This window comes from Amia ocellicauda, chromosome 14, assembly GCF_036373705.1.
Source record: "Amia ocellicauda isolate fAmiCal2 chromosome 14, fAmiCal2.hap1, whole genome shotgun sequence".
In the NCBI taxonomy this organism is placed as follows: Eukaryota; Metazoa; Chordata; class Actinopteri; order Amiiformes; family Amiidae; genus Amia; species Amia ocellicauda.
The window spans coordinates 8,389,781-8,407,601 of NC_089863.1; the positions used below are offsets into that span (position 1 = coordinate 8,389,781).

Sequence of the window (17,821 nt, forward strand, 5' to 3'; positions counted from 1 at the left end):
AACGCATAAAAACCTATTTAAAAATACTAAATACATGCATACAAACAATTCTTAAACTAATTAGCAAAACAGTCACTGATATCCACAGTCACTCGCTTTTCTAGAAAAATACAGAAAACATTTGAAGGGCGGCGCTTCTTTACTGAGTTTTACGGTAGTCATCCAGCGAGAACTGGGGATACCTGAGGGTAAAAACCTGCGGAGTCAACCAATCACGTCGAGCCTTCATTTGATTGACACCCAGCCTGGCCTATGGGAAGCTCCACATGGGTTAGGCAATGGGTGGGGCCGAGCAGGAGGTACCGGTCTGCGTTCGGGGGATGTCCGGGGACTACGGCGTGACGCGCAGGTCTTGCAACTGACAGGCGTGGGTGCCCTCCAATGAGAGACGCGGATCTGCCGGGGAGGGCGGATCCCGTGGGGGGTCAAGGGGCGGGACTTGTGAGGGGGTCACTCACTCACTCGCCGTCTCACTTTCTCGGCGTGCGTTGTTGGGGGACGGGCGGCGCAGTTGGGCTCGCCGGCGGTGATAATAATACAGGCAGCTGCTGGGAGGCGGAGGAGGAGGCGACGACGCCAGAAATACGCCGAAACACAGACACCGACTCCCCCACTGCCGCTCACAATCAACCGCCTCGGCGCCACAGCGGAGGGAAAGAGCGCCTCGGTGACGTAGGTTGTCAATAAGAGTCGTTATTCACCCGGCGGGTTATCAATAGGACCAGGCGGACCCGCGTCGAGCCCCTCCGGTCGCTCCGGCACCCAATCCGCACTTGCCTGCCTGTTTAGCGGCCCCCAGGCCGGCAGTGACCACCTCCCTCCCCTCTACCCCGTAACTCCCTACCCTTACACCCGGTGACACTGGAGGACCTCCTCAAGCGCCCCAGGAGCGGCGGCGGCGGAGGGCCCGGAAAACTGGGGGTTGTCCCGGACTCCAACGGGGTCGGAGTGGCGGCGGCGGCGGAGAGGTTGAGGACCCTGGACGCGGCCAGCATGGACGGCCTGGCGGTGGAGGTTCGCGGCTCCAACGGGGCCTTTTACAAGGTGAGGAGGGAGGGAGAGAGAGGGACCTGGATCATTTCGGAGCCTGTATTGTTTGTGTGCCAGTGTGAGACCTCATACAGGCCCGTGTTGGGGGGTGGGGAGGGGGGTGAGTCTCTGTCTGTTGTTGGACATCTTTTTTCGGCCTCCTGTTTCTCTCCCACCGGTGTCATGGTCGGTGTTTATCCGGTCTGCATGGCTTCCAGCGCCCACCCAGGCTCGCACAATAGACCCGGGGTGGTTATGCTAATGAAACGGGGCTGAGAGGGGAAGTTGCGTCTTCTCTATTGATCGCTGGCTGCTTTTTGTTTTTGTTTCGAGCTTGCACCACGTTGCAGGCGATTTCACTTACTGTTCAGATTGGTATTGCAGTTGAATTACTCCCCAGGATAACCCCTACCCCTCTTTTAGATTTGCCCTTTTATAATTATACCATACTCCTTCTGGGGTCTCGTATTAAAACCACCACATGGCTTTAAATATTGTACCCCCCCCTCTTTACTCTGCTCCACAGTCCTGCTGTAACCCAGTCCATATTTAAGCTTTTGTGTTGTAACCTAAACTCTGATCATGACTCCATCCTGGCAGCCCCTTCCTTGCCTCCACAGTGGGGTACCAGGCCGGGGTCTGTTTCCCTAAATATCATCCAATAATCTGAGGAAAGTTTTGCCTGGAGTTTGTGTATTGGTAGTGATTTAGGATCCACAAGGATAGAAACAAGTGCTTAAATCCAAGGCAGACCAATCCCCTCTAGGTTTAACCATAAAAATCATAACCATAACCATAAAATGGACTATAAAACAGTAAAGAAAACAATATACAGACGCACATATGAATAAGAATGTCATAACTTCCATTCCCTTATGTGAAAGTTCACTGAAAAGAGCATAAAATAACCAACACATGATGCTGCTTTAAAAAAAAAAAAAACCTGTAAATGGCTCTGTTGTTCAGTGGAAATTTTCTATTAATTATATCTAGTTGGATAAATGAGACTCCAAAGCTTTTTGCAAAGGCGTATTTTGTGGCAGGAACTTCTACCTACTTGACCCATCAGGTACTAGCTTGCAATTTTCTCATCTCCTTTTCCTCCTAATGTTGTGTTGGACTCCATTCATGTTTGGACTTGGACAGATTGGCCTCCGTCCCTTATTTTGCTCCAGTTGGTGTAGAGGTTTGAGATTGGTCTGTTCTTCAAGAAGGCGTTTTATTCAAACCCACGTGCTGTGCTTTCGAACTCGAGCCCAAATACCTGGAATGCGTTCGTCCGCTCAGGACCTGGTGGCTCCGTAGCCTGGTCAGATGCACGGATACCTTCACAGCTGACCTAATAAATGCTATGCTTCATCAGATTGGGTGGGGAGAACAGGTTTGTCCCACCCTTAGGATCCTGATGTATCTTGAACACTTAGAATAAAGTCATACTTGTATTCTGGCATGAACCTGATGACACAATTGAAATCCACTGTGCATATATTTAGGCTAATAAGTCGTGTTTACTAAGGAATTTTTTGCTAGTATAGTTGTTTTTTCTCCCTGGAACCTACTAGCACAGGCATAAGCCTTTCCAATGCAGTATTCAGAGTTTATTTACAATAATTGCTTATTAATGTCAGATGGTGTGGCGATACTTCTGCCTTCATTGCAGAATATATAATTTGAGGATTCAGACTGCTACTCTTTAGCAGTTTGTGCCTCTCATTTGTAAAAGTTGTACTGCCCAGTAGGAATATTATAAGAATACAAGACATATCCTCAATCACCCAATTGCCTTGAAATAAATTCAGTATATTGTTATAGAATAATTTAAATATGAGGAAACTTACCCAATTGTGAGTAGACTGCATCAAAAAGTGTTGGTCTTTTGTCAACATCTAGGCCTTAATGCTTACAATAGTAACTAGTGCTGTGAACTGTATATTTCTTCAATCTTTCTTTAAAACTCTCATTTTATGGAATTCATATTGTGGACATATCTCTGCACAAAACTCATCCCTACCGATTGATGTTTTCAGGCATAACTTGGGAGACACAACCGGCATACATGAGCTGATCATTTTGCCACCCAGTGTTAGTGATGACTGTTACAATGCTGTGCCAAAGCTCTTGCCAAGCCAGCGATGGGTCAGTTTTCTTCGGGACAGATGAATGTGCTTAAGATTTAGTTTCATGTCCTGTTTGCCTCATTCTTCTTCACATAGGTTACTTTTAATCTGCCTGTTATAAATGCTTTAGTTTGCATATTGCTGAGAACAAAGAGGAAATGCATGAGTCTGGGCACTCTTCTACAGTACGCAAAACTCTCCAATGTGCTGGAGATGCAGAACTTTTATGTACAGCTGTTCCTGTAGAGGCCGATCTGGCATTGCAAGCTAAATCAAATCAAGTTATTAAAACACGCCAGTTAATTGCACCGCGTACATCCTATTGAGAGTGGAATGCTGTCGTGACTCATCAGTCCAGTGGGCAACTTCAATGACCCGACTCATACTAGCACTGCTTCCAGCTGGAATAATCCCTACCCATGAAAATGTTGTCTTCCTATCTTTGGGAATGGCAAGGCAACATGCCTCTTCTTGTGGGTAGCTGGTGTTTTACTTCCTGGTTTTAAATTGACTGTTAATTAAAAATATTTACCTGCTCTCTGCAGTCACATTCCCCTAGGCACCACCATGCTGTTGATGTTGAGCAATTAGATTGCTCCCCAGAGCTATGCTCATAAATTTGCTGATTTGACATGATTATTCTTTGCTGGTTTTACCTGGTTTAGGTTAACTTCTCTTGCCATGTCTGCTATGCCTATTTCATTTTTCTGTGCTGCCCAGTTCCCAACTAGATCTCTTATGTTTAATGGAAGCTTAAAGTGAAAAACTTAATCTGTAAATGTTTTTTCAGTTGTATTTGAGTGTAAAGCACCAACCTTCATAATAAATACTGTAGGGTGTAAATGTATTGCCCTCCTTTGCTGAGATGTAATAAATGTGAAACTTTAAAGACCTAAGCAACCCAAAAATAAAAATCTGCTAATATCATTATTTGCACATGTAATACAACCATGAAGGCTTTTTATACATGAAGGCTGTACATGTTACTGTACAGATATCTTGAAGTGCAACCTATCAGTTATTTCATAAACCTTTAGTTTAAAATGGTGTACATTTTTAAATGTGTGTTGCAGTGAAGAAAAGTTTCATGTGTAATGAAACATCCCAAACTCACCATTTCCTTCAATATACTTCACCCTTTGCCATTGTAAAGGAATGGGCCTGCTTTTAAAAGGCTTGAGTTCATGTCCTATTAAAGGGATATCAAGTGAGGTGGGGAATCAGCATTAACCTTTTTCAGATAACGTAGAAATTCTTAAAAAAATAATAATAATAAAAAAAGACAGCTTTTTCTTTTCCTTTTTTCAAAGCATGGTTCCATTATCGATAGTCTTAAGTGCTTGCAGGTGACCTTTTATAATGCAAATGTTAGCCAGCTTCACCTGGACCAGAGAGAGCACGGATTTCAGAGCCTCACCAGATCAGTTAGCTCAACTACACCTGTGACAACATTACTGAAATACTGAGTATTGTAGGCAGCTGCATATCTTATTCAAGTTCATAGAATAAACAATTCACTCCAACCACAAAACATTGAGGTTTTGTGTTATAAAAGACAGTGAACATCTAAGCTAATTTGTTTGTCTAAGAGATGGGAATGTTTTCACTTAATGACTTTCAATAAACTCCTTTTGGTGTTTTTTTTGTAATGCATATAGCACTGCTTAAGATGTAGTTTCATTGTTATACATTTTAGATGAAAACCATGATCATGATTCACTTCAAATTGTCTGTTTATCATGCAGTTTATCGTGAACAACAGCGTTTTTGTTTTCATGATTTGGTCTTGTGGATTTAATGTCAAACCCATGACTTAATTAAGGGCCAGCTGAAGCAAGAGAATGAGGAGCCGGAACTGACTAATACATAAAGTAAATTTGGTCATGAAATGATAATCAAAAGGCAGTATTTAATTTTTTTGTAGTTGCATACATATTTACATGTTCCTAATGCTTAAAAGAATGTATTGAGTGGAATGTATGTGATAGGTGAAGGTTTACTTTCAGTTATTATAAATATTGGCAGCTGAACTTCCCCAGATTTCTCAAGGGAGTGGAAGCTGGAAATGTGAAGGAATGTCTTGTCATACTGAGAAATAATGGGTGTCCTTCTGTACCTATCCATTTGTTTCTATAAACTCATAGAGGAACCTCTTTTCTGGCAGGAGTATCAGATTCCATGAACCATTTTTTCTCAGGTCATCACATGTTCTGCCATATGACAGTCACTAATACTCGCTATAGAAATTTCCGTTTAACCCACCTTTGAATCAAGAAGAGAACCAGATACCCATATCCATTTGAACCCAGCAAGCATTAGCTGCATCTTTCTTGTTTCACTTCATGAGGCCTGGCTAGTGGCACTTGACCCATCTGTCTGCTTCCTTGGCCATAAAGAAAATTCAAACATTTTCAAGTCCTTTGCAGCCTCGGGACGAAAGGGTTTAAAATAAATCTGAGAAGACTGATATTTTATGGTAACTGTTAAAGAATGACCAAAGTGGTTCTATCCTGCTGTGCTGAGAGGTGTTACAAAGTCTCCTTGTTTTTATCCTCAAGCTCCCCGTGTCGGTTATACTTGCTATGACAGTCGATATACCTGCTTATGACTTGTAACATAGAAAACAAGCAATTCCTTAGAGAAGGAAAAGCATTCAGAGAGAACCACTTGTTTTGATTATTATTAAATGTGATATTTCAACAATTGTAGGGTGCACTTATTGTCACTTTTTCTAATGATTTCTGAAGTCTTTAAGAAGGCCACCTCTTTCAGAAGTTTTTTTGTTTTTTGTTTTTTTTGTCAAGTGTTCCTGCCTTTTGTAAGAGAAGATGGAATCCTCAGATCAATAGTTACTAGAGTTCAGCAATCTTGCCAATTAGTCCAGCAGTGATGCAAAGTGAATTTGAATAACCTGTAATAACAAAAATTCCTGTGCCATTGAAAAACCTGAACTATCCATTAATGATAATGCGCTGCCCCTGGAGGCCTTTCAATACAGTATGATCTAGCTTCTGATTTGTTATGAACACCATGACCCAAGTTAGCATGTAGGCCAGTTCTTTCAATAAAACATCTGATTGTAAGAAGTCTGCTCTTTGACCCAGGTGGTGGCCAATTCAGTTTGGACTAGTAATGCATGTCAGCTTGTTCTTGCATTTCTGCAGCTGTAGACCGACCTCATTGCCCTTTCTTAATGAACCCGGGGAAAAGGGTTATAGAAATCCTTTCAGAACCAATTTAAATTGAATACTTATCGTGGGAAGTGCTAATGTGAAATAGTAACAGAATGATGTGGAACACATGAGTGCAGCAAGGAAGCAATTATTGCTTTCTCCAGAATCCAGGGTTCAAAGTTGCTATTTAGCCATTAGTAGTGATTGGGCCTTGACTCCAATGGGGCCACAGTCACTGAAATTCTCACAGTAGCTGGTGGGATACATTTGACAGTTGCTTCCTTAAAATTTAAGATGGCGAGACCGAGCACAGCCCACAGTTGCACCATGCCGTAGGTCATTAAAAGTCAGGTTATTTCAGGATCAAAACAGTGGAGTACAGGGAGTAATTTCAAACTTATTGGGAGGTGGAAATTGTTCCGAGGTTTCACCTTTTAATCTGAATTTTAGAGCTGCCGTGTCCACTGTGACTTCCAGTTTGAGTTTGTTGCTGTACTTATGTGTTTAGTATGGAAAGCACATCAGTAGTAAAATGGTATGTTTAATAAACAGATGTTTACTTTTTAGAGCTTAATAATGAGCGTTCTCGTAATGGGCGTGGCATAAAATCAATCAACATCATTGTGAGATTTTCCCTAGAGGATGCATCGAACAAGGTTAGTTGTGTTAGCCCCTTCTTGCTTTGTTTGCTCTTGGCGTATTGATCCAAGGAACACGTTGAATCATCTTGGTGAATCAGCTTTCACTACTTGGTAATGAAGTCTGATCCAAATAACGTAGTTCTCGTCTGAATAATTGCTGCTTATGTCCTTCTCGATGTACTTAAGGTGATATTTAATCTGGGCTTTGTCGTTGTTCTATCTTCAGTTGTTTGCATTGATATCAGTTTTTGGGGCTTTTAAATACCTCAATCAGATTCTCCGAAAGGATTCCAGCAGAGTTGTTTTTTAGTGGTATGAGATATTTCAATTCCCTTTCACCACCTTTGAAAGCATATATTTTCTGTAGTATGCTCTCCAAAAGTAGTGTTTTATATGAGGGAATCTTAAATATCCAAAGGGGGAAAATGTCAAGGCATGGACATTAAATAAGATTTTAAGAATAATTTTAAATAAGATGTGATATTAGGCCAGGTAATTCTACAAATTAAAACCTCAGTTTACATGTGAATGAGCTTTAACTTATGGTCACTGCTTTCATGCGTTGTCATGTTTTTTTCGGAGGTTCCAATACCTCCCGCATCTTCAACCAAGATTGATTTTAAGTTACAATATTCATGGCAGTGTTTTTCAGGATTCCTTGCAGTATTTTTCCTGATAACACAAGTGTGTAATGTTAATTGAGATGTTTTGCTCTATGCCTCAGAAAATAAGCCTTAAAGCCAATAAAGCACTATCTGTGAATCCTCGGAGTGTTGAGTGACAGCTCCTTGCCACCTTAGCAGTACTCAACGCATGGTAAGACTGTTGCTTGATGTGTAATGGTGGTATTACCATGAGACTTTAATAATCGCTTAGCTTGGTGAGACATTGTAGGTATAAAAGTCAACCATTTAAACAGCCTTGCTTTTTTTTTTTTTTTTTTTTTTTTATTATTACATTTCCTTACATTTCACAGACAACTGCAGTTCACAGCTGAGGCAGACCAGATAAAAGTGGCAGATGGGTTTTGCAATTACCTGTGCTATTTCAGGGCTCTGGTGTATCTTTTTAGTCACCGGAAGGGGAGCCTGGCATGAAGTGTGTGGAAGTCCTGCCAGTATTCAGTATCTATCCTCTCATCGTTTAAAACAGAAGCATATCCCTGAAGTCTTGCGGCTCAACGTGTCTGCTTGTGGCTGGAAATAGCCATTGGTCTTATCTGTCATGAATTTGGCCACGGACACTCGGGTCCTGCATCCTTTAGAAGTGTCTTTACCCCACAGTCTGCGAAGGACCTGTGAGAGAGGGTAACTTTCAGGTTTGTGCATTTATACGTGGTCACATGACATCTCAATGTATTTTGAGCCAGTTCACTTGATTTTAACCTTTGAAAAAGCAGTTGATTGAGGACCAAAGCTGATTCATTTCAAGGTTATGTCTCGTTCACCTTTGTTCATTCACAATTACGCTCCTCACCTATTCTGACATTTTAACCATCATAATTTAGATTTCAGTGTGTCATTGTGAGTTCTTAATGGGAAATTAAACTTCTTATTAGTATGCCAATGTCTTGGATACAGATTTAAAAACCATCTCCTAGCCACACATATTGGGTGCTCCTTGGGTCCAGTGAGGGACACTTTTAGCTTGCATGGCTATAATGAGGAATGTGGGTTTAGAGACTTGCATTTCATTGTTTTAAACTGCTAGATATTTATAGCAGTTGCATAGTTCTGGAATAATTTGGGACATCCAGGATTATTCTCTGATGGCTTGTTAATGCTGTGCTGATTTGTAAAAAAAATGTTTAACGTCTATTCAGGAGAGACTGGTCATGTTTTTCGGTCTTTGCAATTGTCACCCAAGTGCATCTAACCTTGCTAATTCTCCCCCTTATCCTGTTCCCCAGTGGATTCCTCAGTCCTCCGCACTCTCGCTTTCTGGAAACCTGTCCCTTTTTGTCCCTAATAAGGCCCTGTCGCGCTGTCCTTGGAGCCTGTGGCATTTATGCCCTCCTTGTGGCTAATTATTGGCCCCTTAGTATGGTAGAGAGGTGGGGAGTGATTGATGAGGAACAGATTTCTGACGGGGAGGGGGTTGGGCGGTCGCCTCTTTGGCACAGCCCCCCCGCATGTTCCACAGAGTGAAATCAGACCCCGTCTTGCAAACCCGTCACCATTTCCAGGCTTCTCCATGATCTCAGGAAAAATCCCATCTCGGCACCGTAAACTAATTTTAAAACTGCGTCCACATCTCGGAGTTGGAAAAGTGGTTTGAAGATCGTTTCTTAAAGCAACATTTTTTTAAATCCTCACCCTTTTAAATAGACTAAGTATAGTTATGTCCAAATTTGGACAGGAATCTGTAATACCATAAAAGCAAACATAATTTTGCCAGCAGTGGCGGGAACCAATGGTGTCGTTATTTCTGACAGAGCACCAATATCAATTGCAATAAAACTATACTTCAAAAAAATTATCGGGAGTTTTGCTTTTGGTGTGACCTTCGTAGTTTGCAGTTTTAGAACTTCATACAAAGAAAAATGTAAATTGTACCCTACTGGGAGAACCATGGGACTGCCCACAGCTGCTTTGAATGGATTCCCTCTCATTTGACCCGTCTTCGTTAATTCCGCACTAGATTTCCTTCTGGTTTATGTATACACTGTTTTATGTTAACTCATTCTCATCCTGCACAACAAAACTTTCAGGGGTACACACACAGTATGTCCTGAGAAGTAACCTAGCACTCAAAGAATTGTAACTTTTGCACCTTTCAGTACACCATTGTTCACCTCACACTGACAATAGCAGCCAATTTTATAACTTGCCTTCCAGATATTCTTCACAAATATTCTGTATCTGGGGAGGTCTCAGCACACGCAACACTTTGATGTGGAATGAGGGGTCCGAGAAACATTTAAGATATGCCTACAGCTAACCTGCAGGGGACAATTAATACAAATAGCTATAAAAAGTGAAAGGATTGTTATAGTAAAGATTTGTTTTTGGAATAACTGAGCTGCACTGTACACAAGTGGGCTGTCTGTGCTCGATTCGTGGTGTGCTCTGATTTAATTTGACTCGTCATTCTTACTAACGACATTAAATCAAACAGTATGCTGGCCTTCTGGATTAGCGTCGTTTGATTCTTCTGCCTGGATTCTGTTACTCTTAGATTATTAATGTTGATGGAACTTGAAACAGATATCAGTTGAATTGTTTTTACTGTTGGACTACTTCTGTTTGCTGTTATGGCAAAAGTGACTACGTGAGATGCTCATGCTTAATGCTGAAATCGGTGTAATTATTTTGGGAGTAAAAAGCTAAACAAACGTCAAGTACAATTGTTTTACAGCTTTCCAGGACATGCATATTCAATCGAGAACTGTAACTTCCAGTAGAAGGTTTAGCTTTCAGCTTTTCAGTAAAGTTTTGCAAGTCATAGTAGGAAACTTGCAAGGATTACAATGGTAAAAAAAAAAACTAAATAAAATGGTCCTTGGTGTGAGGACTGAATGAGAGATGTAAGTGGTTTAAGTAAACATGGTGCAAATTCTCTGCATTTGTGAAGCTAGGAACCTTCTATAGGTAGATGCTAATGTACCACACCAATGGCTTTATACGCGTTTTTCTCTTTCTATTTTCAGGGATTTATTAAAGATGTCCATGAAGATTCACTAACTATCGTCTTTGAAAACAAGTAAGTTCTTTTTAATTGAATTGCCCTAATAAATCAGTGTGTTCAGGGTCTCCCTACAGTATCTTCTTCCACATTAGAAACCCAATTGCTGTTGGGGAATGTTTTACTGCAAATACGTCAGTCTTAAAGGGAACTCGACCCTATTTAAGTATTTGCAGTAATACAGACAAATTGGGGGTTGACATGAAAATAAATTGTATAACCTGAACTGTACAACTACTGTTTTAACTGTCAAATGTGAGTAGCGTATCAAATAACTTATTCATAACCATGAGTCCTTTTATGGTCAGTTTGTCTCATGAATTGACGGCTACAAAAACCAACAATCAACCAAGATTCAAATTAAGTAATTCAATGGCTTTTCAGTTTTTTCCAACACCCACAAACCTTTTGTCAAGGAAGTGACCGACTACTCTCAAGTATGAACTTACGAGCAAGTCTTTAAAACCTTTCACTCCAGTAAAATTGTTCTTTGGCAGACGTACTTGCCAAATTGAACCTCGATGCCAGCGATGGTTTGTGTTCAAAATAGTGTTTATTTCTTTATAAAGTGGACATTGAGCATTATTCTGAATGCTCTGCCTTGGAAAATTTACATAAGGAGTAACCTCAAAGTAAAACCCTATTAGTTCTCCAAATATGCTATTGGCAGTTGAAGACATCAGGTTTTTACAGGTTGGTTTTAAAATGATCTACTTAAAAGCATTTAAACGGTCACTTTTTATAACTGAAAACCAAGTTTCCTGAGGCATGCTCTTTAATGACCATACTCCAGGCGGTGCGGTTCATATCAGGCCATGGCATCATGACAACAGCGGTCAAGTTCCCTGGCACTTTCATTGGAAAGATAGAATAGAACTGGTGTGGTTCTCTGTGCTTTAGTGAAAATATATATATTTTTTTTCTTTTTGACTGACTAGTCCAGTCATTCAATTCTGCCAATGAAAAACTGGCACAGTACTGTCATGTGATGCATGTTAACCTGTCACCTGGTCAGCATCCGTCTTCAGAAGGGGCTCACCTGTTATTCACACACGGGTTAAAAATAAACTGCTGCTCATGTTGCCTCGCAGCCCGATGTGAATCTGAGAGCCTGGCCTATCCTGGCCTTCTGCTTTTAAAAGTGCTGACCTTATTCAGATCAGAATAGGATCCCTAGGAGAAAGTCACAGCCTTGCAAACTAAACAAACCAGCAACAAAGTCTCTCTCTCTCTCTCAACTACAGGTTCATTTCTAATTAGCCTAATACTGGGAGATTTTTTCTTGAAGTTTTTTGAAGATGTAATCAACCATAGCAAAGGACAGATTTTTAAATTAAAAATTCAAAATATTTTGACTATAATGACACTTAATTATATTATCTATCAGACTAGAGGCTTCATTTCATACTATACTAAAATTGAAAGCATTTATAACTGATTCTGAATTATCATTTTAATTAAAATAGGAATGGCAATTGCAGTTCAAGTAAACTTGTCTGGAGTAAAAAATAAGAAAAATGGGGGAATAAATAGTTGTATTATTATTGTTGCAGCCAAGAGCTTGCTTGTTACTTTAAGAACGGCCACTTACTTTTGCCCTTCTGTGCCTTTTAAGATGGCCCTGTGAGTTGTTTTTCAACCTGACAGGCCAGCCCAGGCCAGCCCTGCTCACATGCACATGTCCTCTGAGAGATGTGCATTGTCAAACTCGGGGCAAAGACAAGTCCAGCTCATGATGGTCCAAATCCACCTGCTGTCAGCTGGTATTGACACTTTGCCCAATTCTGCCTGGTCATTAATGCACTTGGCTGGGAGAGGGCAGCTTCCACACCCAGGCTACATCCCCAGCCAGCTGTGGGGGTGTTAGGCTAGCTTGGGGGGATACAAATCCTGCATTCTTGACAGGCCGTTTTATTAGATGAGCCAGTTCAGAGACCTCGAGTTAGCAAATTGTTTACTTCTGTTCTATAACAAAGAATCCTGTGGTGAAAATAAGTTTAATTGGCTTGTTGGTTTTAACAGAAAAGTGACCGTATTTTCCGTAGAAACCTGGATATCCAGCAAGTATAGTACTGAAATGTCTGAAACCAAAGCAGGTGTTGTAGCACATATCTAAACAAGTTTGCAACCTGAGGATTTAGTCGTATAGAGGCTTTATGGATAAAGAGTCACTGTAAATTACACAAGGTGGAATTAAATCCCACCATGTATGAGGGAAGTATGTTCACTTTACTTCCTGTCCAAGCTATAGTCATGTCACTCGACCATCTGTATTCTCCAAATAATATATTGATGTCTTATGAAAAGTTATTGTTTTTGTGATGTATAACTTGGTTCTTTGTCCATTGGGTGTTTTAATAGTAAAACATAGCTGACCTTGTTAAACTCTTACCATGACTGAAGGTTTCTGCCATGGGAAATGTTCTGGGGAATTAGTTTTTTTCTCGAGTTGCTACAACAGTGCTCTCTGCATCTTACTGTAGTAGCCAGTAGCTCATTTATTTTCTCTTATTGTTTGCCCGTAACGTCCTAGAAGTTCAATTAAACATTTTAGAAATTACCTATAATGGTATTTGGAAGTATGCACATCCTTCAGTTTAAAAATAAAAATAGTTCATTTGGTTTAATAAGGATTCATTAAAATGCAATATTTTTTTCCAAAGTTAGTTGATCACTAATTCAACATGGAAAAAGTTTAAGATGTGGTCTTAATAGAAATGTTAAACCTGATGTATTGGTTTACACCTGTTAATTCAATCTAGATTGAATCCAGACTGTCCAAGATTAACCTTTCACTACCAGAAACAATTCACTACCACAGTAGTCAACAGTACTTTTTTGTAAATTAAAATACCAAGTGCAAAAAATAGCTCTGCTTTAAACCAACCAGCTCATATTTGAGCTGTTTTTGAAACTTTAGTTTTTATATTAGATATTTATCGGTCTCCTCAATGGCATTTTATTTTTCTCTTCATAAACAACCCTGTATATCCACTTTACCTTAACAATTCTTGCTAGTGCATGGCTCAACTCTTCTGCAAACCTCAAATTCCCAGAGCTCCATTGCATATTAGTAAATTAATTTGAATTATAACCTTGTGTAAAGTCTGCTGCCACCAGTTCATATTACCTTGTGTGTGACTTAGTTTGATTGGCAGAAATAACTTGATCAGGAGACGCACCCACAGAAGCAGTAGTGAGATTTATTTCCTCTCCAATATTAAAAAAGCTGTATTGGTAATGTGATGTTCTTGCTTGTGTACCAAACAACGGTTTAACCCAAAATAAATGTTAATTTTATTAGCCAAACTTCATAAAAACACAGGCATACTACTATCTAACAGTAATAGTATATGCTGCCTGCCATGTTTTTTGGGACTCTGTAAATGTTACCAAAATGAGGAGGAGGTCTTTCCTTCCTCGTGGTGTTGTACATAGAGCATTTGTACTCGACCTGTTTGAATCAGAATGTATTGACCATTGTTTTGTCCTCAATTGGCGATTTGTTTTTGACAACTTTGTAGTGGCCTGTAAAAAGGGAACTTTTGCCAGACTTGCAAATTGATTGATCTCTGCAGTTTGATTAAAGGTATGTGAAAACCCTTGCCTTCCCCTCCCAGTGAAAGGGAACCTACGTCACAAGATAACTTGCATTCAGTTTGGTCCTTATTTAGATGGTGTATGGCCTTTATTACATCATTACATTGGGGCTGGGCTTAAAATTCTATATTGGCCCCCCTCTGTCACACAGGAGGGCTTGGGCATGCATTGCTGACAAGTTTTCATGTACTCGGTCAGTTGGTACAGTAATCTTGCTGGAGACTGCAGAATCTATCGAATCCTCATCCGATCATGACTGAAGTTTCCGCTTGTCGACTGCCTTCGAACCCGCCCCGCTCTTTGCTTGAGGTGTGCGTCTGCTCTCCCTTTTGTCCTTTTATTTCTCTAATTGAAGTCTTTTTCCTTCCCTCCTGAATCTCCCGGCCCTATTCGCTTTATCAGCTTGGCTTAGACCTCCACAGAGGATGTCCCTAAAAATAGTCCCCAGAGGTATGTGAGATGGGGGAGGGGGAATGGGGTTAAGTGTACCCTGGCATTCCCTAGATAGCTACAGTCTCCTGCCCCCCCAGCCATATCTCTCCTTTCTAAGGGTGCAGGATGACAGAGCCTTGGTCTTTTCAGCAGCCCTGGACTGCTATATTGATTCCCCTCTCCTGCCTAAGCAATACCTTTTGAGAGCTGACACCTCTGTTGGAAAGCTTGCTAATGTCTTTCACACGTGCCACCGGACAGTCACAAGCACTGGCTTTTATACAGCTCCGATTTAAAGGAGGTACCTGTATGTAATTCAAACCGCAATCTACCCCTACCTAGTGCTGGGCGATTATCTAGTTTTTGCGATATTCTCGATGCAAATTCAAAATGCTTATCTCGTGTATAGAGTTTGTCATTTTTATGCAAATTTATGTATAGCTGCAGACCCGGAAACCATTGAATGTGGGAGGAGTAACTATTTTTATGCAGCCAATCACTTTGCAGGTAATGCTTGTCAATCTTTGTCGCCAATCACTTGCAGAAGACGCTTATTAGTAATGTTTTATTCATCCAATCGCCTCCTTTTACATAAGGCGGGAGATGGAATGAAGAGGAGGAAGCAAATGTGTTTGTAAATGTGTTACTATTGAATAATTTTTTGATGTAAGTAAATGAGTAGTTTTGAGGTCCCAGGAGATGCAACTGCTTATAAAGTTGCATGTTTATTTTACAAACTGACGGATTCGTTGAATTACAATCTTGAATGTTACACTTGCTATATTAAGATTTTTTTTTAAAGCAATTGGAGTGAATGAATTGAATAGTTATTAAATGTTTGAATTACACACTAAGAACAGAAGTGAATTTGGATATATACACACACACACACGCACACACAGGGTTTCCCACGGTGCTATTCATGCTAACCCTACTAACACACAATGTTGCCACAACAGCGGGACCCCTGGCCAAACGTGTTGAATGAAAAAAATAACCAAAAGAAACTTTAAAGCACAGGCGCACATGTTCCGTCCCACTAATTGCTGGGCTAAACCTGATCTGCAAGCATCCCCGACAATACGCAATCGCACCCCCCACTACTTTACATTTATATAATTTGTATAAAATTAAAGAATAATAAAGTTTGTTTGCATTTTAATAAATTGGAAAGAATGTAAACAAATGCAGAATGTTTAATTTAAGTTGAAGTGGTAGTTTTTTTTTATTATAATAAATTTGTATTGTACAGTGTACAGTACTGTAAGCAGAATCAAAACGCGACCGTCAGAGAAGAAATGTACCTGTCCAGCAGATGTTAAATGCACCACTATAAACCTAGCTGTGGTAAATCGACCTGAATCTATACCATTTTACAGCGCATGTGTGGCGTGATTACTATTACTTGTTATTGTTATGTGACCGTAAATAACTATGTATGTGCATAACAACATCAACACAAGTAATAGTAATCACGCAACACATGCGCTGTAATGAGTTGCATTCTGTGGTCTTCATGAAGTCTATTCTGCAGGCTTGAGTGTATTCCGTGCTTTTGCATCAAAATGTAGTTTGACAGCCAGTATTTGTTGTTTTGCACATTGTTTATACAGGCATAATAGGCATTTTTGTATTTTTTTTTTTTTTTTCATATAGACCTACTCAGGTATTTAATGTAAGGCAGGCTATCATGGTAAATATGATTTTTGTTTTACCTGAATGTGGTATTTGTTAGTTTTGCATATTTAAGAAGAAAGACTTGTTGTTTGAATGTCTTATAGCTTGGAGAAAATCAAGTCATATCGCCCAGCCCTACCCCTGTTTTGTCTTTAAAGTGAAGTGTTTAAGATCTTTCATATAAAACAAACCCTAATTAAAGGGGTTTTCTCTTCTGCCTCAGTTTTCAGACCATGTTGCACATTTTCAATCGTGTTTATCAACTCAGGAATAGAAAGGTGTGTCATGAAGCGGTCTCATGATCTCTCACAATGCCGCTACAACATATGCAATGTGCTACTTCGCACAGACTCTTCTCAAAGACAAATATGACGCCAAATATTTGGATCATTTCCTAGATGCCTTACTGATGATAGCAGCTAGGTTACTCAGCTGGCTGTTCAAATCTCAAATTAAATATACCTGTCCGAATTTGCACAGATATCCAGTTTCAATCCAGTTTCACGTGGCCTAGTAATAAAAAGCTTTAAGAGCAGTCAAACTAGCTCCAATGGTGCATGTGGCCTCTTGTTTATATTATAAGGGCAACTTTTTTACGATAAATTATACAAGACTGACATTTCCACTGAGTGTGTAATTGATAGTTAATTCTTGTTACCTACATAATACATTTGCTTTACCAATTTTGTCCTAGATTTCTAAGTATTGGCTTTCTCAATCTGAAACATTAATTGTAGAATAATGTAACTATCTTTGATATTTCAAAGTGGTCTGTATAAGGAAATTGGTGATTCGCATTTGCCAAGGATAATCATTATTAACTTATTTTTTGGACATATCTAGGTGTTGTCAAAACTAAATGAACAAGGGAAAATTCAGCAGAACTCACAGTGATTGACAGCTGTTACACCTCTCGACCCACTACAGGTTTAAATTGCTTCTTGCTGTTTATTGAGGTCGATTCATGCTTAGGTCAGTGATATTCACTTCTGGTCCTGCAGAGCCACAATCCTAGTAGCTTTAACAGTGCAAGCATCAAAGACCTGTAAACATGTAGAGGTTTAAACCAATTGTCTCATTAATCAATTGAATTAGGTAATTTAGGGCCCTAACTCAGTGAAATCCAGAAGACACTCCGGCAGTAGGAGTGAGCATCGCAGGTTGGGGTGAGTCTGGGCCGTTGGACCTTAGTCATCCATCCGGTCTAATGATGTTGCTCAGGGCGGTGAACGGAAAGGTTACTGGCGCTGCGACCATTTCAAATGTGTCTGATCGATCAATGTGTTTTCTCTCTCACAGCTGGCAACCAGAGAGACAGCTGCCGTTCAGCGATGTGCGCTTGCCACCCCCTGTTGACTACCACAAGGACATTATTGAGGGAGAGGAGGTGGAGGTAGGATGTCTGGCAAGAAAAACGCATTAAACCAAACCAAGCCTAGCCTGGCCCTGTTTTTATGCATTTTAAGCC

General features: G+C 40.3%; 1 protein-coding gene across 3 annotated transcripts in view; it reads left to right on the top strand.

Moving 5' to 3' along the window:
• Positions 1–436: 436 nt before the first annotated feature.
• Positions 437–17,821, top strand: part of fxr2 (FMR1 autosomal homolog 2) — a 33,267-nt gene continuing 15,882 nt past the window's right edge. For 2 of the 3 annotated variants that reach the window (XM_066722775.1, XM_066722776.1), the window contains exons 1-3: positions 437–1,044; positions 10,610–10,662; positions 17,653–17,746. In XM_066722775.1, the coding sequence (XP_066578872.1) occupies positions 994–1,044; positions 10,610–10,662; positions 17,653–17,746 (198 nt within the window). In that variant the 5' untranslated portion in view covers positions 437–993. The remainder of the gene's footprint in view (positions 1,045–10,609; positions 10,663–17,652; positions 17,747–17,821) is intronic. The other variant, XM_066722777.1, reaches the window with a different exon arrangement.